Below are 23,566 nucleotides of genomic sequence, written 5' to 3'. Positions count from 1 at the left end.
CTCTGCTTCTGAGGTCATGAAATACAAGCAAATGGTCTGGCAGTGGATGCTAAATTTCTTAAGGAATTTAATTAATTAAACTAGTAAACCAATTAATGAATTTGCTTATAAATTCTTAGAAAATTAATTTTGTGCCCAAGGAGTGTTTTAAATCTGGAGGGAGGCTGTGTATTTCATACAGAGCTTGAATTCCCATTTCAGATGAATCTGAATGAGGGAGTTGGAGACACAAGTGATGAATTCATAATGCTCGGACCTTCCTCCAGAACTGGCTCTCCCCATCAGCTGGATCTGGGCAGGATTTGCAAAATCAAACCTGTGCTGCTGCCACAGCACCCAGCTGATGTGCTGGTTGCTCTGCTCTGACACTCTGCCTTTGGAATTTTCATCCTTCCTGATGCCTCCAACTGGCTCCTTCATCTGCCAGTGCTTCTTCCCTCTTTGATCTGGTCCAGGGGTTCCTCAGGTGCACAGGAGGCATCAGGTAGCTCCAGTAAGCAGCAGATCAAAGCACAGGGTTTGCTGAAAAACAACTCAGCCAAAACAAAGATCTAAACACAAGCTAGTCCACTTTTCCACATTTGGATTCCCTGCCTGGCTCAGGGATGACAGGGGCACCCCCTGCACCTTGCACTCCTCACAATCCAATGACCCAAACATGGAAAGTTCATAATCAGATGTCTCCAGGCTCCTGAGAAGATGAAATCAGAAGGAATCAGGTTTCCTGGGGCTCTCAGAGGCAAAGCCATGTCCTCACATGGCAATCCTCCCATCAGATCTGGGCATCCTTTGATTGAGGAGGGGGCTGCCAGCCATGCCTGGCACCACCCATGCTGTCCCACCTCGGCTCCAAGAGGAAGCAGAGCTGCAAAGCAATTAGGAATGGAAGTATTTTGAAGAGGAAAACGGCAGGGGAAAAAAAATTAGCATTTGCACTGTGATGTTTTTGGTGTTTATTAATAAACAAGCTGCTTTTGTGCCTCTGGGGGTAGGAGAGGCTTGAAGCATTCCTTATTTCTCTTGCTTCCAGCTTTTTTTTTGCTTGTTTTATATGTTACAGGAGATTTGTAGTGTCTTCCCACATGTTGAGTTTCCTTATTTTCTTGAGAGCATCTCTGGAATAATTCCTCTGGAGGTTTTGGCTGTGTGCTGCCAGGCTGATTTAAACACTTTAGGGATGCAGGGTGGATCAGTCCTCATTGGGAATGAGTTATGTTAATTAGGAACAGGTCTGCTCCCTCCTGCTGAAGTGGTGTGACTTCAGGGATAAAAACCCCTGTACAGAGCTCCTGCCACCCTGGGTGGTGTTGGTGACAGTGACCCTGATGTGGCCACCACTGTTCTGTGCTGGCAGCACAAGCTCTTTCCAGAATGGTCAAACCCCTCATGTCCCCAACACCACATTTGTCAGCAGGGAAGGCTCACAGGGGTCCTGCATGGGGACATTGGGGTGCAGGACTCAGGAATGTGCCAGACAGAGATGTCCTTGGTGACAGGCAGATCCGTGCAAAGGAGGCTCCAGGGTGACACTGCTGCTGTGTCACAGCAGGTGAATTAAAACCCTCAGGTATTCATGGCCTCATTCTTCTTTCCCTTTAGGCCTCCAGCTCCTCTGGTGGGAAGATGCAGCTCCTGGAGACGGAGTTCTCCCGCACCATCGGGGAGCTGATCGAGCTGCACCTGCTGCGCCAGGACAGCATCCCTGCCTTCCTCAGCGCCCTCACCCTCGACCTCTTCAGCCGCCAGACCATGGCCTAGAGTGCCTGCCAGCCAGCCCTGCCCCTGCTGGCCAGCACTCTGCAGGTACAAGGGAAAATTCTCACGTCCACCACCCCTAATTGGTGATATTGGGTTGCTTTTGTTTTGCAGGGAATTCCTTCTTCCCCCTTCTTTCATGCAAATCTCAGCAGTTCCTCTGAAAAGCATAATTTTCCTCCTGTGGGAGAGTGAGGCTAACTCCTTCCCAGGCTCTCCTGTGCCAGGATCCAATTCCTGCCTTTGAACTGGGCCATGTGTTCATCACTACCCAGAATCCCAGGATCTGTCTGGGAATATGTGAACTGTTGATTTGAGGAGCCCCAGGATCACCATTCACAGCTTTTCCCAAAGGATTCCCTAAATCTGGGCCCTAACAGAGAGAAATCTGCATGAGGCTGGTGCTTCCTGCTGCATGGTTGTCCTCTTCTAATATGAGCCAAGGGCTTGGTCCCTGAGGACAGAGACCCAGGGAGAGTCTCTTGCTCTTGCAAACATCTCATCACCCAGCAAGGTTGAAATTATTTTAAAGATATCAGTGGCCTGAGTCTGCCATCACTCAGCAGACAAGCACAAGCATAAATGGCCATTAGAAGCCCCTGTACCTGTGTTGGCACCTCTGTGGCTCAGTCACTGCCATGCTTTTGGTTTCTCACCAAGACTTCAGGGCTCTTGGTTATCTCAGGACTGTAGAAAGTGGAAAGGAACAGTTTGGGCTGTGTTCTATGACTGACTTTAGCCTGCCACCACCCTGTGGGTATCTGTTTTGGGAAGTCTCCTTCCTCCTCCCCTCCATGGAGGGTAGAGCATCCCCAGAAGTCTGATATTTTGTGTTATATTGCATGTAGCTCTTCTGTGATAATAATAAAGTGTCACTTCTCAGACTGGGTGTATGACTCTTATTTGGGATGCACTCTGAGCCTTGCTGTGCTCTCCCACATGTAGAGGATGAGCACATCAGTGGTCTGATGTACTTGGCAAAGGGAGGACATCATTATCTCTCTTTTTCCAGGCAAGTCCCATTCATAGAATTATAGAATCATCAATGGTTTGGGTTGGAAGAGACCTTAGAGATCATCTAGTCCTAACCCCTGCTACCTTAAATCAAATCAATTTCTTACAAACTTCTGTGTATATTGATTTCCCCCTGATTTCAGCAGGAACACACTCCCTAGGCTTAGAGAAGAGGTAGCAGTGAGCAGTCTAGAAAGTTAGCTGAGATCCTTGCAGTGACTGCAGGATTGGCCAGGCTTGCTGGAGTCACTGGGAGACCTGTTGATGTGTCTAGAAGTATGGAAGACATCTGCTGTTGACCCCATCAGCTGTTGATCAGAGGTGAAGGCCAAGCATGAGCTCTGGGGAGGCTGCAGCCCCCATTCCCCAGCTCCTCTCTGCGGGGGAAGCGCCATAACAAAACTTTGTCATTTTCTCTTCTGCCTGAAGAAGTCCCAGTGGAAGATGAATTGCTGGGCATGCTGTGCCAGGGGAAGGCAGCCTGATTCATATGCACGGCGTGGCACGGAGAGTCTCCTTCCCCAGCCATGGGGAAAATGAATCATGACGTCGGCCGCATTCACTCCGCCGCCACACAATAGCGATCCTGCCGCCGCCGAGCAGCTCTGCCGGCTCCTTGCAGCAGAAATGAAGTAATTAATAAGTTCACAATAAACCCTCTATCTTAGCAAAACACAGGTGAGGCGAGAAGCGATGCTGGAGAGCGACAAGGGAAAACACGTTCTGCCCGTTGGAAAGTTGCCTCCTGAGAGTGAAGGGATAATGAGTTGGGAGAGAACACGCAGCCGGCTCTCCGCTGGGGAGGAGACGTGAGCGACTGCTCTGCTCCCTCTGCTCCCAGCAGGACTGATTTGCTAAGTTTAACACCCAGCATGGCTGGGAGAGGTGTGTGGTGAGGATGGGTGCTTGGCTGGATGTGCTGCAGCTCCGTCCATGGCTTGGGGAACTGCTGCTGACTGTCCTGCTTTGGCCAGCAGCATCCCTGCCCTGCTCATGGCATGAAACTTCTGGAAAGTTTGACTTTGGAGTTGTTCATATGGAGGTGTGAACATTGCAAAGCCACTTGGGCCACCTGTGGCCCATGGTGGAAAGGAGCTGAGAGTCCCCAGTTTCTAGTTCTACCACTGATTTCAGGATGTAGCCACAAACCTATGGGTGTACCTGATCCCATGGCAGCTCCCATCTCTGCCACTGTCATTATCCTGCTTGTAGGAGCCATGAGGGAGCTGCAAGGAATAGCTGACACTGAATTTCACAGTGACTGCCCCTTCCTGTATGAGCTGCATTGGCTCAGCAGCCCACCAAAGGTGCTGCCACCCTCTGCATCCCCCCACCATGAGTCCCCTGGGGGAGTGCAAAGAGATCCCAGGTGCTGAGGGCACAAGTCCCATCTGGGTTTGGCTCATCACTTGCAAAGCTCCAGCCCTGTTTGTGGAAAATCCTTTTAGGAAATCTTGGGAGCTGGGTAATAAATTTGCAGTTGGTTGGAGGGGAGAGGCTCACAAGCGTGCGTGTGCTCGCTGGGTTCCTGTGCATGCTAGCTGGGTTTGTGTGCTGCAGGCTGTGAAATGTGATTTACTGGTGCATGGCTGCAGGATTGTGTGTGGGTGTGTGGGTGTGTGTGTGTGTGTGAAACACCATCTTGTTTGCAGTGTTGCCTGAAGCTTCCCTTCACTCAAACTGCTCATGAGTCCCTGCTCTGCTGCAGATCAGCCCTGTCCATCTGTGTGCATACACAAACACCAAACAGGCACAGAGCTGTTGGCTTCTGCCATACAACTGAGAAAGCAGCAGAGCTCTGGGCTAAGGCAGGTTTTGCCAGATTTGTGCCTCTCCCAAGGGCACATCTCTGATCCTGGAGCCTTTTGCTCCTGCTTTGTGTCTCCTGGCTCTTGGTATCATGTGTTGTTTGTATTGTCCTGGAAGTGTCCAATGCCTGAGAAGGAACCAGAGAAACCCTTTTGGGATGTGCCATGAGAAGTTTGAAGTTTGTTGATGTTAGTTTTGGATCTTCTCCATGTAACACTGTAGGAGCAAGGTAAGGAGAATGGAGAAGAGCATTGGAGCCATGGGGGAGGTGGGTGCCTAGAGAGTGAAGGGCAAGAGCAGAGCAGGGAATGGGTGGAAGAAACAGGGCATGGATGGAAGAAGCCACATCCATTTCTGAACAGCTGCAGCACCTGCCCTTTTCATTTCCCAGCCCAGCAGTGGGCTCAGAGGCAGCTGAGAGTGGTGTGAGTTGGGCTGATGGGCAGGGGTGACAGGCAAGAGCCTTCCTCAGACATCACTGAGCTGATGCCAGACCCATTGGGCTCTGCTCAGGGTGGGAGAGGGCACAGCCAGGGCAGGACTGGCTCTGCTGGAGCTTTTAGCTATTCAGAGACCTTGGGAAAACAATGGTGGTGCCTGATGCCAGGTGATTGTAGCTAAGGACAGGAGCTGGGGATGACAGAACAGGCACTCTGTGCTGGTGTGAATCACATTCCTGCTGCCTGCTGTGACAGCAGATTCAGATTTAATAGCAGCGTTGCTGAAACTTGCATGATATTTGAAAGCTACAAAATGCACCCACTCTGATCAGGGGAGGGGTATTAAATAAATAAATAAATAAATAAAGAATCAGCAAAGCTTTTTTTCACAAAGTCTTTTTTAAATATTAAAATCCCATCCTTCCCAACAGGAAAGCTTTTTCAGGCTAAGAGGAAAGAATGAACGGCATCTGATGATATCGCATTGACACAAGTGTCTAGAAAAATAGGGTAGGAATGTATGATCTGTTCTGAAAAAGGAACCATAGCTAATAGGAAATATGCTGATGCTACTTTTAATTTCATGACTCAGGTTTGCTGCAAAATTGATGGAAATCTGTGTTGGAGCTTGGTTACATTAAAACAGTTCTTGGCTGCTTGGGGGTTTTCCAGTTCTTGTTTCTGTTTTGGGGGATTATTATTGTAAAATCTTTTGGTATTCTGGGAGTTTGCAGATGTTATTTGAAAGGACAGGGGAACAATCTTTTATCCAAAAGATCCAGAAAGATCACTGGCCAAAGCCCACCCCTGGACAGGCCATTCCAGCAGCCCCTCCTGTTCCTTCCACCCATGTGTCTCCAGCCTTCCTTCTCTGTGTGTTTTCTCTCAGAGCAAGTACAAGGAACAAAGCAGAAGAAAAATACACTTTAAAGAAAATACTGCCATGTAATTTAAGGAGCACAAAGGCAGCTTCTTGCTGCTGGAGGTCTCAGAAGCAGCCCATGTCTTTGGTCTCCACCCAAACCACATTCCTCCACCAAAGCACATTTCCTTGGGTTGTGTCAGTTTTCTTCTGCTTCCCCAACATGGGATCAGACCTCTACCAACCCCTTCATCTTCCCTGTGCTGTTTCCTGGCCCAAGCTCCAGTGCTGATGAGTTTATTAGTGTTGCTAATTTTGCCTGATGCTGCTTCCTTCTCTTCATGACAGGTTGTTTTTTTTTGAACTCTCCAGCTGATTGATTGAGTTCTCTTTAATATTCCCCATTTCACTTTAAATTCTCTTTGTTGACTGTTGCTTGTTGTGGTTCTGTTTTTTGTTTTTTTTTTTTTTCTTTAATCCTCCCACTGTCTCTTTTTCCTTCCTGGTCCTTCTAATGCTTCTTCAGCCTGGAGCAAAGCCAGAGACCATGGGGAGGTCATTGAAACACAGACGGCTGTAGGATTTAAATAAGGACTGGATAATTTTATGACCATTAACAAGGCTCACTGCTATGCAAGCCAAAGTAATAAGGGCAATCATATCTCATGGTTCGGGGAGCAAGCTGATTGCCTGCAGGGACTGAGAAGGTAATTCTGCATCCCTGACTCCCCCAAAATATGATACAGTGGACAAGATGCACCAGGCAGGTTGAAGGGCTTGCCTGGAGGGTGAGAGCATTTCCCTTATCATCTCTGTTGTCACACTCCATTGATGTGATCAGAAACTTCTGGTATCAGCATGGTGGGAAATGTTCTCCAGGCAGAGGAAAGGCTCTGAAGTTTGGCAGGTGAACCTTTCCTGTTAAGGAGCATCTGCTGAGTGACCTGTGTGCTGTGTGGTGGCAGGTACTTCACTTTGCTGGCAGTGCTGGTTCATCTGCCAGGCTGCTCCATAACCCTGCCAAGGAGTGGCCTTCCTGAAGGGAATTCAGACCCTGTCACTTGGATCCTTCATTTTGGAGGTGCCTCCCACTCCCCACTGACTGTGCACAGCCTTGTACACAATGGGGTGATGGCAAAGCAATGTCCCCCCTTCACCTTCTCTGCAGCTTGGCTCTCTTGGCTCCTCCATGTGCCTGTGCCTTTCCTCAGCTCATTTTGGGCTCTCTTGGCTCCTCCATGTGCCTGTGCCTTTCCTCAGCTCATTTTGGGCTCTCTTGGCTTCTCCATGTCCCTGTGCCTTTCCTCAGCTCTTTCTGGGCTCTCCCAGCTCCTCCATGTGCCTGTGCCTTTCCTCAGCTCATTTTGGGCTCTCCCAACTCCTGTGCCTTTCCTCAGCTCATTCTGGGCTCTCCCATCTCCTGTGTCTTTCTTCAGCTCGTTTTGCAGTCACACTGCAGCCCCTGGGTGTGTACACAGAGGGCTCCTGCTCCTGCTGCTGTTGCAAGGCAGAGCTGCCCATGAATGGTGTGCTCTGAAGTGACAGCTCCTCTTGCCCTGAATCTTGGCAGGGGAAGGAACAGCCCTGGAGAGGAGAGGATGGCAAGGAATGAACCAAATCCATGGGGAGCCGAGCTCCTCGTCCTGGCAGCTGTGCTGAGATGAGGAGGAGAGAGAAAAGCTCCCCAGATAACACAAACCCCTGGGTGGGTCTGTCCTGCCAGTGTTGGATGACTTTGGGTAAGTCTGTAGGTGATGCCATCATTCTGGTTCAGTTGGAGTGTCCTGCTCTGGTATCCTGGGCACTGAGCCCTGGCCTCCTGTGGGCAGAGCATCTCCTGTGTGATATGTGCCACCCCAGCCATGGGAGTCCTCACCTGGGCCCACCAGGCTGTGCTGCCAGCCCAAGGTGAGGGTTACAGCTCTAGTAATGCACAAAATAACTTTGCAAACTCACTAGGAAGCACCAAGTGCAGAATAGATGCTGGGTATTCTAAGGATTGATTTTAAGAGGTCACTGCGGTGGTAAAACACAATTAACAGCCTATAGCACTGTTTGTTTCTTTTAAATAACATGCAGGCAAAGCCTGGAGGCACAGGCTGGTGGACGGACAAGTTGAGAAGGACCAGGACTGACTGCCCAGCTCTGATGGGTGACACAGGGGAGGTTTGGGTGGTGTGGGCTGAGCTGGTTGGACTGGCATCTCCCAGCATGTGCTGGCCACAGGCATGAGCAATAGGGGGTCACACCCTGGTCAGCATTTGCTCCCTGTTATGGCTGTGGAGCAGCAGCTTGTAGATCTCTGCAGACTCTTGTTGTGGCTCTTCCCTGATGGCTTTGCCAGTGCAAAGGGAGCTGTCAGCAAACCTCCCCTCTGCACCCCACACTCAGAGAAAGTGCTCAGGGAAGATGGAAATCTCACCTGCACAGGATGCTCAGCTCTGGCAGATAAGGTGGGTTACAGGTGAAACTCCAAGCATGTTCCTGTTCCTTGCAGAGACCCCACACCAACAGGACACCTCCAGCCTGGATGCACCTCCTCTTCCTTGCTTCTGTCCTTAACAGCAGGAGGAGAATTGCTGATGGGACTGAAGCAGGTTTGTTCCCAAGGTAAGGAAAGCACCAGGCCCCCCAGAAGCCACAGGCTCCTCACACACACCCTGTTGATATCACCACTGTTTCCTGGCTTCACAGTTAACTCAGGACAGTCCCCAGGTCCTGTAACCAGTGTTAAATGTAATGAATGATCTTGTCCTCCTTGTTTGTCTCCTCTTTAGTGTAACACTGTAATTAGCTTAATTACCAGCAGATTTTTTTTTTTTTTGTAACTTAAAATGGAAATTAAATTTTGCACCAGGTTTTACAGGCTGTTAACGGGAATCGAATAATCAAGCCTGACTCCAAGTCCTTGAAAATGAGTATTAAAAAAGGTCTGAATTTGCATATTCATGTTTTTAATAGGGTTCAGAAGGTATATTTGCAACTGATGAAAAGGATTAATTAAGCTTAATTTGCATAGGAAGAACAGTTTAACCCCTTGCATCCTAACAAGGCAGATCCTGACAATTTGAATTCCACGGTTTGATGCTGGAGAGGCTGAGAGCAGTGCCCTGCAAAGCACCTTCCTTCCACTGCAGGAGGTCAGAACTAGGAGAATGCAGGATCCCAGCATCACCCTGGCACAGCTGGTCCCCTGTGCCCACAGCCACCTCCAGGTCTGGTCTCCATCTCTCAGCCATAGTGGTTTGTGACCTGGATCTCCCACGGCAGTGCCACCACATCAGGCTTTGAGCTGAACATCCTGTTCCTGCTGTGAGCTGGGCTGGGCAGCTCTGACAGATTAAAGAAATCATTGCAGTGCAGCCAGCTCTGTCCCCTGAGCTATTCCCAGCCTGTAGCCAGCACAGGGTGGGTGCTCCATGGCTGGTAGGGGCACCAAAACCTTTGACTCCTGATCGCATTTCCAATTTCCTTTTCTCTCGGTGAGACCGATCCCACCCGGGGGTTAAAGGTTCTTTGGGAATGTCAGACCAGGGTGAGACTCAGTCCTGTCCTGCTCCCAGCTGGTGACAGCATCCCAGAAGTCTGGGACTGGTGCATCTTCAGAGAAAGGGTCATAGAGCTGCCCTGACTAGGGTGTGTTGTGAGGTCACACCCTAATCCCAGCTGGGCCCTCTGGCATGGAGAAACCAGCAGGGTCTTGCACAGCACTGTCCATTTGTGACGTAAGAAAAACACAAGCCCTGCCTGTCCATGGTGGGGGGGTTGGAACTAGCTGATATTTGAGATTCCTTACAACCCAAACCTTCCCATGGTTCTGTATAACCCTCCCAAATCAATCTCTTCTCAGACTGGAAAGCCGAGTGGGAACGTTCCGCTTCCTGGGGCCCTACAAAGAACAGAGCACAGCTTTGAGTCAGCGCCTGAAAATTGCTAAAAAGTGGAAAAAATAAATAAATCAGGCATTCATTTTGCTTCAGCAGGTGGTGTGCTGCACTCCCCTTGTAACGCTTTGGTGGCGTGTGCTGCTAATTATTTTTGGGGTGGAATTTGCTGCCGGGGTTCATTAGACAGAGATGGCTTTGAAGCAGCATTCAGAATTAATGCTGGCATATGTAAATGTTTCTTGTGCCACAGAAAAGCTGGCTGTAAATGATGCGTGAGGTCCAGTGAGAGAGATGCCTGCTTTGTTTACACACAGCCTTTGGGTCTTGTTATGGCAGGAGCAGCAGGGCAGGATCAGAGCTGCACGGAGCTGAGCTGTGCTGAGCCTTAGCAGAGCCTTAGCAGGGCATCCTTAGAGCAGCACATCCCAAAGTGCCTCCCTCAGAAAGGTGTGTGAGCAGCCCACCCACCCTGCTGCTGTCTGTGTGCTCAGTGCTTTCCCCCAGGTGGTGAGGAGGACACGTCCTGCACTGGAATTCATCCCAATGCCTCCCTCAAAACCTGCCTCAGGGCAGAGAGACTGAGAGTAACCCTGGGGTGGGGAGTCCCTGCTCACCTCCTCCTGCTCTCTCCTGGCTCAGCCTCTCAGCACATAGAGCTGTGCTCACAGCAGAGTTGGGAATGTGTCACTTAAGAGGAAGAGAAGGTAAGGAAGGTAAACAAATACAAAATACTTTCCTCTTCATTGCTGTCCAAAAGGCTGCCTGGTTCCCTCAGCCTCTGTGCTTGCCACAGGTGGGGTCTCTCTGAGCCCCAATCCCACATCCACACACAGGCAAGTGCCCTGCAGATTCCAGATCCCTGCTCATGTGGGCATGAGCACAGGGGTGTTGCTGGAATTGTTGGAAGCCTGGCCCCATCCATGGCATGGTCCCCAGCCAGCCCTCCAGACAAACTCCCTGTCCCAGCTCTGCTCTGGACAGACTCAAGGTGAGGAAAGAAGGAGCTGAGTATGAAGCTGTGACCAAGTGCTGAGAGGATTTTGTATTTTCCTACTTCCAACTTTACTGTTTATTTACCAACATGCTGGTTGGATGGATTACCATCACTTCCTCATGCCTTATTGAGAAGCTCAGCTGTGAAATAACTAAATGAACCATCCCTTTTTATTAGCCTTTGGACTGAGCAGAGGAGCAATCAGTTAATGGCTGACCAGTTTTTGAAGATTCTAAGCACATTACAAGTGCTAAGTATTATTATTTTCCCTGCAATGCTTTATTTTTCCCTCTGAATACTCAGTTTAAATAACCCTTTCAATTACATTATCTGGTTTCATGCATTCTGCTCAAATTAAACGTGGTGCCACTTAGAATTCACCCACCTCATTGACTTCCAGGTCTCTGCAAGTCTTGTCCTAACCTTTGCCTCTCAAGCTTGGGTAGAAACAGCCTTTTTTCTGGGTCCAGAATCTGCCCCAGCTCTGGTTTGGCTTCTTAAACTCGAATGAATCCACATCACTTTGTGTCAGGCACTGCAACCTCTTGCATGCTGTTTATCTTTAATAGGGGAACATCTCACATCCTTTCCTTCCAGCTAAATTAGCTCCCTGGATAAGCTGTCTCCTCCCACTTGCTGGCATCTTGTGATGTTTTGTTTTCTTCTTCTTCTTTTGAGGGCTTTGTGCTGTGCTTCCAATGGTGTCTCTAATCAGACCTGGGCTCTCCACCTGTGTTCATTTGTGGCTTTGCAGAAAAGTGGGACTGGCTCAGAGTTCACACCAGTGGGTGAATCCCACTCCTGGCAGCCTCAGAGCACTGATGGGTGGAGCAGTTCTTCACAGCACAGGTGGGCTCTTCTGGATGTGCTGTTCTCCAAATCCACCCTGGGGCAGGGGCTTCTCAGTCACCTCAGCCAGGAGTTTCACAGCTCTATCCAAAATTGTTTCACCAGCTCAGGTGGATTCTGGAGCTCCCAGTTCTGCTCCAGCACCTCCATCTCTGCTTCTCCACTCCTGACAGCTCTGCTGGGACACATCTGCTCTTCAGGACCCAAGTGTGAGATGGTGAGAGATCAGAAGCCCAGTGTCCTCCCTGGCTGCAAACTCTGCCAGGGAAATAAATACCTTTGGAGTGGCCACACGAGGCCCCTGCCCTGCCCAGGCTCCTGGCAGGTCATACCCACAGCCCTGTGTCTGTCTTGTAGGAGCTGTGACCACCCTGCAGGGCTGGAGGCAGCTTGGAGCAGCTCAGGGCTTCTCAGCTGCCAGCTGATGAAGGGTTTATTGTTCTTGGGACTGCCTGGGATTTCCTAGGCAGGGGTGAGTGTGTGTGCAACCTCTGTGATGGGTGGGAGTGTTGTTACAGCCAGAATGAGCTGAGGATGTAACTGAGTTAAGGTTTGTATGGAAAGGTAATAAATTGCAGCACCTGAGCTGGCTGGGGAAAAAAACCAAAGCACAGCTGGTTTTGTGCACAGAATCTCTTTGTCAGCCAAAGCTGAGCTGGACACGTCAGGGATGTTTCAGCTGGATGGTGGCAGATGGTTTGTGCCCATGGCCACTTTTCCAGGGGGTTGTTGGCTCTGCCAGCCCCTTGGAGCTACTCCCAAGAGCTGCTCTGCTGCCACTCTTCCAATCTCACTCCAACACAAATCCCAGGTGGGGCAGGAGACACTTTTGGGACAAGCAGACTTTAAGCTCCAGCTTTAGGGAATGGAAACCTTTGTGTCTTGGCTCCAAATGTGGTGGAACAAGATTAATTAATTTAGCTGCATCACATGAAGAGTGCCAGTGTTTACTTGTGGGACCACAGAGGAGCTTTTTCAGTACCCAGAGAGGCCTCCTGTGTCTGGATGGGCTGGGAGCTCTTGATTGCCAGGCAGGAGATGCCCAAAGAGAGCTCTGCAGCATAAAAGCAATGCTGAGAGAGAGAAACAGATTTAGGAGGCTCCCAAGAGAGACAAGCTGCAGGCACCACACACAAACTGAGGCATTCCATCATGTTTCTGCATATCAGGTCAAGCCAGCCAGGGGCTTCTGCAAGGATGGAGGAGTCTGTCAAGGCTGGATGCTGTGGTGGGATGAGCCAGACTGGAGGGCTGCTAGGAAAGCAAGGGAGGTGGGAGGAAATGTGGATGTTGTGTGTGGGGCTGTTTGCTTCCTTTCAGAGCTGAAAACACTGAGGAATATGATAGACCCAGAGCAGAGCCCAGGAGATGAGCAAGACAATGCAGGGGACAAGTCTCAGAGATCCTCATGGATGAGACAGACCAGGAGAGAACAGCTCATTAGAAAAGGGCATTGCATGGTGAAGAGAGGACAGGATGTAAGCCGTGTGAAAGCTGATAAAAGACAGAAATGGAAATCTTCTCCCAAAGAAAGCAAGGATGGAGTGCATTAATGAGCTCTTTAATGGCAAGGCAAGTAAAGGTGAGCAGCAAATGGCTATTGCCAGACAGCTGAGCTGAGTGTGAAAAAACAGATGTTGGTGGATGTGAGAAGTGATCGAGCTCGTACAGGAACAACAGCACAAGCCTGTGATTAACATTCCCACTGAATTATTGAAAAGGCACACACACAAACTTGGAGACTTGGCAGGCTCCTCTGGTTACTCTGCAGGGACAGGGAGGTGTCAGAGGGATGGATACAGGCATGCTCACATCCAACCTGAACCCAAAGGAAGGGCAGCAGAACTAAAGTAAAAACAGGCATCCTGCTTGGCTGCTCCCCACATGATGAAAATCCACATCCCTGGTACTTGTGTGTCTTCTCATCTCTTGCACAGAGGAAACTGAGCCCAGAAAACTGGCTTCACCCTGGATCAGATGGTTTCCCTCCATTAAGTTCTGGGTTGGGGGGGAAGATGGGAATGAGCCAAACTCTCAATGCAGCATTTGTATAATCTCTCCCACCCTTCTGGTGGTGCTGGTGAGCTGGCTGAGAGGGTGAAACAGAAGCTGTGACACAGAGGAGATATGGAAAATTGGAGCCTAAATTAATTCATGTGAAGCCAAAATCTGCTCCAAGACAAGGAGTTGGGCTGGGTTTCTCCAGCAGCACTGGCCATGCTCACCAGCACCTTCACCACCTTCAGTGCCTTGGGCACTGGGGGGTTGGAAGTGAAGGAAATGAACTGTGCTTTATTCCTCCCTCTGGAGAACAATTTAGTCAGAACACTTACCCAGAAAAACTGACCTAGGGCCCGGGGTGGAAAGCCTGAGGTGAGGAAAAAGGGAGAGAGGAGCTGGAGGAGAGGCTGGGGCACCTCTGAAGTCCTCACCTGTGTGGCCATGGCAGTGTTGGAGCCACAAGACCTGTTCACACCCCAGTGCATTTAAGGCAGGATCAGTGCTTTTCTAAAATAAACCCTTCATCCCCTCTTGGAGCCAATGAGTTGGACTCTAAACCAAAACTTAGCATGGACTTTGATGTCTGTGACTGTGCCTTTTGAGACTGATGTGCTTCTGCAATAAATAACCTTTTAGCAACTACTAGCTGCTTTGCTCATTTTAAAAGATAACCCAACAAAGTTGGTGCCTAGAGCTCCAGAGGTCACAGCCTCACACATCCCCTCCCTCCCCTCTGCTCTGTCCCCAGCTGTGTCCATGTGCATCCACGTGCTCACAGCCCCAGGCTTTGGGGAGGAGGGGGTGACACTGTCCCCAAAGGGCACTGCAGAGGAGAGGGACACTGAGGAGGAGCTGAAGCCTGGCTGAACAGGTCCCACAAAGCACAGCAGGGCACTGCTGCACCCACTCTTCCCCCAGATGAGCACTCACAGATGCAAATAAATTCTGACTTGGGCTCCCAAATTCCTGCTCTGCTGGCTGTGCTAAGAACAGCTGAGCACAGTGGTGCTGGCTCTGATCACCCCATCGATCTGCTGGGTCTGGACCAGTGCAGCCCATCCCTCCTCACCCCAAGGATTTGTGCCATGAGGCACTTCCAGCCACTGCCCTCCACCCCTGCTGGCCCCTTCTCCTGCAGAAGAGGTGATTTATTGCTCCACAGCCATCAGGCAGCCAGGGGGGTGAGTGGTGGCTCTGATTTCTGCAGAGCCACATCCAGCACCATGATGAGTTTGGGGCTCTTGGTTCACCAAAACCCAGCGCTGATTCAGGGTTCTGACAATGGGCAGAGGGAGCACTTGGAGGGGAGTTGGCTGAGGTTGCTGGAGTGAGGGAGCATGGCTGGGATGCTGGAGCCCAGGGCTCAGCTCTGGCTCTCCAGGGGCTCAGGGCATCACCCAGGTGTTGATGGCTGATACAAAAGCATCAGTGGGGTTGGGAGAGGGACAGCTCTGGCAGCCCCAGGAAAGATGCCAGCACCCAGGAAGCCCTGCAGGACACAGGCTGGATTTGAGCACAGCCAGTGCAGTCTGGCTGTTGTCTGGTCAGGATGGTGCATGGGAACACCTTCACTTCTTAGGGCCCTGTGCATCCTCCCAGGCCCCTTCCCATGGGATCTGCACCTGGTTTCATGTCAAACTCAGCTGAAGCCATCAGGAGGCTCAAATGCTGGGCAGGGGGTGTAGCAGCTCACACCTGAAGCTCTAAAGGAGGCAGCCCCCAGCTCTCCTCTCAAGTGCTTTGCTGTACCAGGGAGGTGGCTGGGCAGGCACCACTGCCACCCTGTGCTGCTCCACAATTCTGTCTGTGAACGTGGCCCTGCCACAGCCATGGTTTGGAACAGATGGACACACCTGGTGTGCACACCAGGGCTGGCAGGTGCCCCCAGGAACCCTGGGCTGAAACGGTGCACGTCTATAAAAGGGATGTTTCTGTCCTAATTTCCAGGTTTTTGAATAATATCCAGGCTCTAGATGCCAGACAGGCTTTGTAACATGGCAGGGTCCTTTGCTGGCTCTCTCATGGGTGATGTGGGCTTGGATTTACTCTCCAGCTAGAAGCTGTCCTTGCTGGGGAAGGGATCAGAGGAAGGATTTTTACTGCTGCCTTGGTTTTGCCTTTGAAGACAGGTTGTTGAGACAGCAGCAGTTGTGTGGGCACAGAAAGGGCACCAGCAGAATGCATTTCCACATGGCCCCAGGGCTATGATGTACTGCAGGGAACTGTGACTCTTTTTCCTTAGAATCCCCTCCTCTCCACTCCAACACACTTCTCCTGTCTGCTTGGTGGGGACCCCTCTTCCTTTGGATGAGTTTGGGGCAGCAGCAGCAGCAGCCTGGCTGGACAAGGCAACACTTCTCTTTGAAAGCTTTGGTGGTTGAACAGGAGATAAAACAAAGAACAAAAACACCCAGCAGGTCACAGGTGATGAAATCCCCCTCTGTCCTTGAGGGGTCTGTGAATCAGCTGCCCTGGAGGGATGGAAGATGCTGTGGACAGAGCTCTCCAGGCCCTGGAGCTCAGCCATGGAGAGGTGGCCCTGGGAACAATGGAGGGTGGGGTCTGGAAGGGGCTCAGCAGCCCCGGAGCCACCTGGAGACCTGTGGTACCACCAACAATGGGGTACTGGTGATGCCTTAGAGGTACCTTGAGGATACAGGGGCCTAGACTTCCTAATTCTCCTTTATTCCAGTTGCAGACAGTTTGCATGTGGGAAGTGTTTAATTTAGAAAGGCCAGCACTTCTGTATCACATTCCTGTGTCAGTCTCTGTTGGTTTATGACCAGTGAAATCCTGGTGTGAAAACAGAATCAGGCTTTGATTTCATCTGCCCCTGCTGTTTTACACCACTAACAGCTTTGCATTTCGATAGCAGCTTTTATTCTAGGAGCTAAATGGGCTTCACAGACAGCCAATTAATTAACTGAGCCTCCCCAGCCAGCCTGTGCCCTCAGTGGCTCAAGGAAGCATTTGCAGAGGAGGAAACAGAGGCAGAGGAGTAAAAGGAGTGGCCCCAGTTGAAGAGCTGAGCTGGCTGGGCCATTGCTTCCAGCCTGTGGAGATGGTTCTGATGCCATTTCCACACTGGGGTGGGAATGGTCTCAATGCAGACATCAGCTGAGGAAGTTCTTTGGGTATCTATCAGTGGCTGTCAACACTGGAGCACCTGAACCCAATTAACTCATGAGCTGCCATCACTTTGAAGCACCCCAGCCTCTGGACAAGGAATGCTGTGAGACCATGGCACAGTGTCTCTCTACTGTTTCCATCATCCACCCTTGCTGACCAGCTCATTTCTCATGGATGGGCCCTTGAGCAGCCTGGTTTAGTGGGTGGCATCCCCACCCATGGCCAGGGAGTTGGAAATGAATAATGATGACTTTTTATTTTATAATCTTAGATGATTTTGAAGGTCCCTTCCCACCCAAACCATTCCTGTGAGGAGGCACTCAGGGTTTGCAAGGAAAGGCTGTTTCAGCTGAAGGGTTTGCTTTGGTCCAGGTGCTAGAGCTGGGATATGGGGACTAAACAAGACAGGGGTGACCCTCATCTCCTTCCTCCAGGTCCTGCTCACTGCCTGGTGAGCAAGACACAGCCCTGGGAAGCTGTGTGCTGTGTGCAGGACCTGGGGAACCTGGAGGAGGTGCAGGAATGTGCCTTTGCTCAGGCAGAGCGAATGCATTCCTGGAGAAATTACCTGCCTTTTATTATGAAATCCTGCTAATGGTTTGTTGTCTACACAAATAACCACGGGCAATGAACTCATGCACTTCCCAGCCTGCTCTGTGTCTTCCTGGCTCAGCTCCTTTCTGAACAAACATAACCTTTTGCAAGAATACCTGTCAGAATCGCTTCGAAATATTGAAATAACAGGATGGGATATGGTTTGCTCCTGGGCCCTAGTGCTCATCCATCAGGACTTAGGATGTCCATCCAAAGCGACTTGTGAGCAGGATGCAAGGGAAAAAACTCTGGCAAGCAGCAGTGCCTCACAGGGCTGCATTTGGGCAGCTTAGCACCTCACCTCCTGTGCTGGCTGCCTGCACCCCCACACTCACCTGGGAGCAGGGCAGCTCTCAGAGCCTCATGAAACCCTCACTTTTGTTGGTCATGGGGTGGTGAGGCACAGGAGGAGCTGATCAGGACAGAATAGTGTCCTTTGGCCAGCAGTGTGGTCAGGGAGAGGCTTCATGGTCTCAACACCTCCCTTCTCACCCTGTGTGAGTATTTTAGAGATGGGGCAAAAAGCTGTGGAGTCTTGGAACAGTGCTGGACAGCAATGGTTGAGGGGCACTGGCTGCCTGGGTGGGTCCATGGGCACAGAACCATCCCCTTCCCTTCCAAGGGCTGGCCAGGGGCTCCTCAGGGTGTCTCAGTATGGGCAAGCTGTAAATGCTGAGTGTCAGCAGCAAAAACACCCCTCCATTCCCTCCTTCTCTGCAGTGCTCTAACTCATCACCAGCTCCCCACCCCAGTGGGGGGATAATCCACCCCTCAGTGGCTGGTCCCCAGGGCCACCACTGCCCAGACACATCTGTTTAGGGGTAGAGACCAATTAATGCCTTTAGATTTGCAAGAGATATCCCACTGCATGGTGGCACCTGCTCAGCCAAGAGCCCTTCACTTCTCAGCCCCTTCCCAGCTCCTGGGGGTTTCCCACCTGGAATAAGGTGAGGGATTCTATTTTCCTGGGTATGAGACTTTTTTTCTTCAATGCACTTGGAAGTGATGAGAACTTGGACACAGACAATTGATGGAAGAAATCAAAACAAAATACTCAGAAATCCAAATGCTTCCCCCCTCCAAAGCATATCCCATCAACCAACCAACCAACAAAAAAGTCCTTCAAATAAAACTCCATCTCTTTCTCTAAAATCCATGATTAAAACCTGGTACAAACAGGTGAATATAGATATATATATATATTTTTTAGTAGATGTAGTATTTTTTTTTCTCCTCTCTCTTTCTCATTATACAGCAAACATTGCAAATATAGAAATTTTCTCTGTACAATTAACGACTTCGGTTTACAATGCAATGTGTGGTAAAACCTCTTAGTGAGTGAAAATGTGAACGGGCCTTCAACCGGGTAAAAGTCTAAACTGGAAGACTCCGTTTGCAAAAACAGCCCAAAAGATGGAGCTCCTTCTGGTCTCTTTTTGGTTTTTGTTGCTGTTTTTGTCGCTGTTGATTTTGGAAGGGAAGGAAGGAAGAACACAAACTGTTCACAAAGAATCCACAAAATCACGGAATAGGGACTCATGCAATGCAGTATTGGAAAACGCCAGACCTCAGCTCTCTGCCCACTCTTTCATTTTCATTTTATATTCAATTTTTTCTTTTTTCTTATATTTTTTTAAAAAATCAAAATGAAACAAAACTTTTTTTTTTTTTTTTTCCCACTCCACAGTTTGTTTGTTCTGCAAAGTTTGTGTTCAAATTTGGTGCGTGTCTCACCAACGTGAGGACATTTTAATATCTCACTTTATATATTATATAGAATATTTATAGATTTTTTTTTCATTATTTGTTCTCTCTTTTATTTTTTTTATTGACTCTTTTTTTTTTTTTTTTTTTCATTTTTATTTTGTTTCAAAGACAGTCTGAATAAAAATAGCTGCTGCGGATTTCTTTTGGTCCAGTTAGTGTGTTAAGTCACGAGTTGTGTGTGAGGACTCAGGACTTTTGCTGGGCAGAGACGCCCTTCCAGTAGTCCAGGATGTCGTGAAGATCCTCGTCTTTGGCAAACTGGACCTTTTTGCGCAGGGCATGGCCGGCTGCCATGTACTCCTCCTCGTCTTTGTGCCGCTTGCGGTTGAGTTTGAAGCGCTCCCAGATGCTGTGCGAGGGTTTGCAGGTGTACTCCGGGCTGGAGGTGTAGCTCAGGTTGTGGTACTGGGGCGAGAGCTGGGAGTAGGCCAGGTCCCTGGGGCGAGGGCGGGTCAGGGGCTCCAGGATGGAGGGTTTCCTGCCGCCCATGCTGTCGTGCTGCTCCCCCGGGTGCGAGCTGGGGTACGAGTGCCGGTGCTCGCTGTACTGGCGGATCTTCTCCGCCTCCGCCCGCAGGATGGCGGCGGCCGGCGTCACAGTGAGGATGGTGTCGGTGGTGGGGGATGTCTTCTCGATGTATTTGGCTTCGGATTTGTGGCCCGATCCCTCGGAGCGGTAGGACCTGGGGCTCCGTATGGAGCCGCTGGAAGAGGTGCTGGAGCGTTTGGGGGCCGCCTCCATGCTGTGGTGTCGCTGGAGAGGGTGGTTGTAGCTTTCCTTGTAGACGGGGGAAAGGAACCCGTGCTTGCTGGGGATCTGCTCTGACAAGAGCACCAGCTGAGGCTCCACCGTGGAGACTGCCCCCGACTTCACCCCTTGGAAGGAGGTGGACTCGGATTTCAAGGCATCGATGCAGTTGTTGATGATCTGGTTCACCTTGTCCACCTCCTTGGCGATGGTGGAGATCTCAGCCACTGAGCCCTGGGTGTCTGGTGGCAGGGACAGCTCACAGTCTCGCCTCTCGGGCTGCTCGCCCGTCCTCACCTCCATGTAGTTGCCCTTGGTGGCCTTGGGGGTCTCGCTGCTCTCAATCAGCTTGTACTGCTCGACCTCGCCAGCTGAAGGTAGGTAGGGGATGCGGGTCACAGTGTCCCCCCCCAGTATCTGTCCCTGGGACAGCTGGGTGATGCTGGTGGTCTCCATTTCTGGCCCGTACTTTAGCTCGATGATGGTTTTCTTCATGCTGCCGGCAGCCTTTTTGTGCTTCTCCTCCTGCTGGCGCCGCTTCCGGAGGCAGTAATACACCACGCCCAGGACAATCACCATGCCAAAGAGGCAGCCCAGGATTGTCATGATATAATGGGTGGCAGTGGAAGGGGTGGGCACCGGCTCCTTGCGGTTGGGTCTGGTGGGGGTGATGGTGACACAGGTGTGGTTGTACTTGGAGTACTGGTGAACAGAGACCACACAGTAGGTGTAATCTCTCTGTGCTACTAGGTTGCTCACGGTGATGTTCTCCTCCTTCTTCCTGAGCTTGGTGATCATGGAGGAGAAGCCGTTTTCGAACTGGGAGAGGATGTACATCTTGCTGAAGGGGTAGGGGATCTGCACGGTGAGCACGGCCGAGTTGTGGTTGAGGTGCTTCACCTGGATGTTGGGGCGCACCTCCGTCTCACCGATGGGCGTGAACAGGGAGAACTGCGGCGTGGTGCCGTCGCCGGAGGAGCACTCCTCCTCGGAGCAGGGGCTTTCGGAGGGCACCGTGGTCACCTGGTACCTGGGAGGGATGAAACGAGGGATCACAGTGTAGGAGCCACCGGTGCAAAGGGAAGAGAGCATGCTGAGAGCATTGCGGTAGCCAGTCCGGCCTTGCCCTAACAGGTAGTAGCCCATGTAGTCGGGCGGGGAGTCGCACTGCATCCGGTCGTAGGTGCGTGTCATGTTGGTGAAAGCCTCCAGCCATTGCAGGAAGCCCAGGAGCTCGCAGGAGCAGTAGAAGGGGTTACTGTAGAGTTCACAGACAGAGAGCTTGCTTAGGCCCCGGAAAGTGTTGCTGTCCAGTCTCTGGATCCTGTTCATGGACAGGTCAATGTTCACTATGTTGGGGCACTCCCAGAAGGCATTGGGCGTGACGGTCTCGATGAGGTTGGCCTGGAGATAGAGGTACTCCAGCTTCCCCAGGCCCCGGAGGATGCCCTCGGTGAGGTTCCTCAGCCGGTTGTAACCCAGCTGCAGCACCTGGAGGTTGAACTGTCCTGAAAAGGCACCGTCCTCGATGTAGGAGATCTCGTTCTTCGTCAGGTTGAGGTATGTCAGGTTGCCGAAGCGGCTGAGCGAGGCGTACTGCACGCTCTTGATCTTGTTGTCGTTCAGCCGCAAGTCCACGATGGTGCTGTTGATCTGCTGGGGGATGGACTCGTAGGGGGGCTGGTTCTGGCTGCAGATGGCCAACCAGACGAAGCCCTTGTCCCCCTCGATGAGCCAGCAGTCTGCCCGCGCCCCGCTGGCGTGCAGGAGAGACACGGCCGCCACGCACATGCAGAGCGCTGATGTCGCGGCCCACCGGCGACCTGCCATCTGGAAGGGCAGCCTGGACAAGGGGTTCCTGGTCTGCTGGAAGCGGGGAGCAGGACAGGGGCCAGGAAGGTGTGGGCTAGTGCTCCTCCGGCAGCTTTGCTCGCCTCTCCCTTCTCCTCATGGCTCGGAGACGGGAGGGAAGCGTCGCTGGAGAAAGCGGAGCTCGGTGCCCGCGGTACTCGGCAGCCAGCAGCCAGGGGCTGCTACCAAGGTCTTGGTGCCTGAGGCTGGCCCCGCATCACCAAGCCTCTGGCATCTCGAGGAGGGAGTCATGAAGTTAAGCGCCCGTGCAGAGTTGTTCAGGCTCAGAGACAAGCCTTCCTCTCATTTTTTACAGTACTTCTCCTCGTTTTCTTTCTGCTGCACATCGTGGCGCCGGTCCCCATCTCCCTGTGCCTCCGAGTGCTCGGCTGTCCCCGCTCGGTCCCTCGGCTCACCTGCTCAGAACACAACACAAGCACAAACTGAGCACAAAGGAAGGACAGTGGGCAGGCAGAGGTGTTGGAGATGCATCCTACTCCCCTCTTAGTTAGGCACTCGCCTTCTCATTCTGGCAACCAGCTTTCAAGGAGCCTTTGGTTTACTTGGCTGCCACCAGCACAGTCTGGCAGCACAAGGGGAGGTGGTCACTGACCACTGGGGTCACCCTCTGAGCCCTCGTCCAGCATCACTTACTTGGCAGTTGAGAGACCAACACACATCCAGTGCACTGCTCGTCTGACCTATTTAGGTGTCTACCTGAGGAGGAGAGGAGTGATGCCCCAGAAGTGTCTGTTCCTCTCTGCTGAGAGCAGATGAAGTCTAGACAACTGGCTCTGATGTAGATTTGATGCTGCAGCGTTTTGCTGAGGGGAATCCTGGCTGTCTCGTGTGCTGGTGTGCACAGCAGCAGTGCCCACAGTGCCTGCACTGCCGTGTGGCATCTGGGGTACAGCCCAGCACCAAACCCTTCTCCTGCTTCTGGCAACCTGAGCAGTCCTTTCAGGGCACTCTGCAAAACCCACTGCTGTGACTGTGAACCACCCAGTGTCCTTGTCCCTGGCTGGGGCTTGCTGCCTTTCTCCCTTGCAGGGGAAATGATGCAGAGGTGTGGAAACCAGCAAACGTTCAGTGGCATAACAAAAGCATTGGCAGAGGATGGAACAAGACCTTCCTTCCCCAGCCAGAAACAGCTGGTTCAAGACTACAGAAAGTCTTCATTAGACACAAGCCTGTGGGACTGCCAGCAGCCTCACTGCCCATAGAGAAACTCATTTCTGGCTCACATTTTCCATTTTTTGACTAAGCATAAATTTCCATGAACAGCTCTTACTTCTTTTTCTGGTTTCTTAGGGAAACAGGAAGGCAAAAATGGAGAGGTAGGAAATTCACGAGCACCAGCATCTCCTGGGTCATGCTTTTCCACAAGATATTGAAAACATCACCTCTGGATATCTGTACTGCCAAATGGAACTCTGGGCTGGTAGGATGGATGCAGTGAGATGTTGTGGCAGAGACAGAATTGCCCACAAATTGGAGAGAAATCATCATGGCCTATCTAGAAAAATCTTTGAACTTTTTTTTGGGGAACATGAACACTGTCTCCCTTGTCTTGGAAACATAGCTGGTAAGAACTGGAGGTTTCTTGGGAAGCTGGGAAGGAGATAGAGCCACATCTTACATCCAAATTGTCTTTCATTAAATAGAAAAATTAGTACAAACCCAGAAACAGTTTTTCAAACCATTTCACAGTGCCCAGGCTGGACTATTCTTGGTGCTACATATCTGAAAATCGTGTGAGGCTGATTGCTTAGAGGCAGATGACCCTATACCTGACCCTTGTCTCAAAGAAAGCCAACCACAATACCAGGCAGGGAAGGAGGCCATATTTTACTGCAGAGATCCCTGT

At 51.1% G+C, this 23,566-nt stretch overlaps 2 protein-coding genes across 5 annotated transcripts in view; one reads left to right on the top strand and one right to left on the bottom strand.

The window, feature by feature from the left end:
• Nucleotides 1–23,566, top strand: part of MAD1L1 (mitotic arrest deficient 1 like 1) — a 418,937-nt gene that overhangs the window by 336,355 nt on the left and 59,016 nt on the right. The window contains exon 18 of one of the 2 annotated variants that reach the window (XM_079320917.1): nucleotides 1,600–1,759. In XM_079320917.1, the coding sequence (XP_079177043.1) occupies nucleotides 1,600–1,758 (159 nt within the window). In that variant the 3' untranslated portion in view covers nucleotide 1,759. Of the gene's footprint in view, nucleotides 1–1,599; nucleotides 2,638–23,566 lie in introns of those variants that run through there. The other variant, XM_079320916.1, reaches the window with a different exon arrangement.
• The window catches only part of ELFN1 (extracellular leucine rich repeat and fibronectin type III domain containing 1), a 98,582-nt gene continuing 93,471 nt past the window's right edge, over nucleotides 18,456–23,566 (bottom strand). For all 3 annotated transcript variants that reach the window (XM_079320913.1, XM_079320915.1, XM_079320914.1), the window contains one exon: nucleotides 18,456–22,115. In XM_079320913.1, coding sequence (XP_079177039.1) covers nucleotides 19,288–21,678 — 2,391 coding nt within the window. In that variant the 5' untranslated portion in view covers nucleotides 21,679–22,115 and the 3' untranslated portion in view covers nucleotides 18,456–19,287. The remainder of the gene's footprint in view (nucleotides 22,116–23,566) is intronic.

The sequence above is a fragment of the Erithacus rubecula genome (genome assembly GCF_903797595.1).
Source record: "Erithacus rubecula genome assembly, chromosome: 17".
Taxonomy (NCBI): domain Eukaryota; kingdom Metazoa; phylum Chordata; class Aves; order Passeriformes; family Muscicapidae; genus Erithacus; species Erithacus rubecula.
This window is presented reverse-complemented; position numbering and strand designations above follow the sequence as displayed.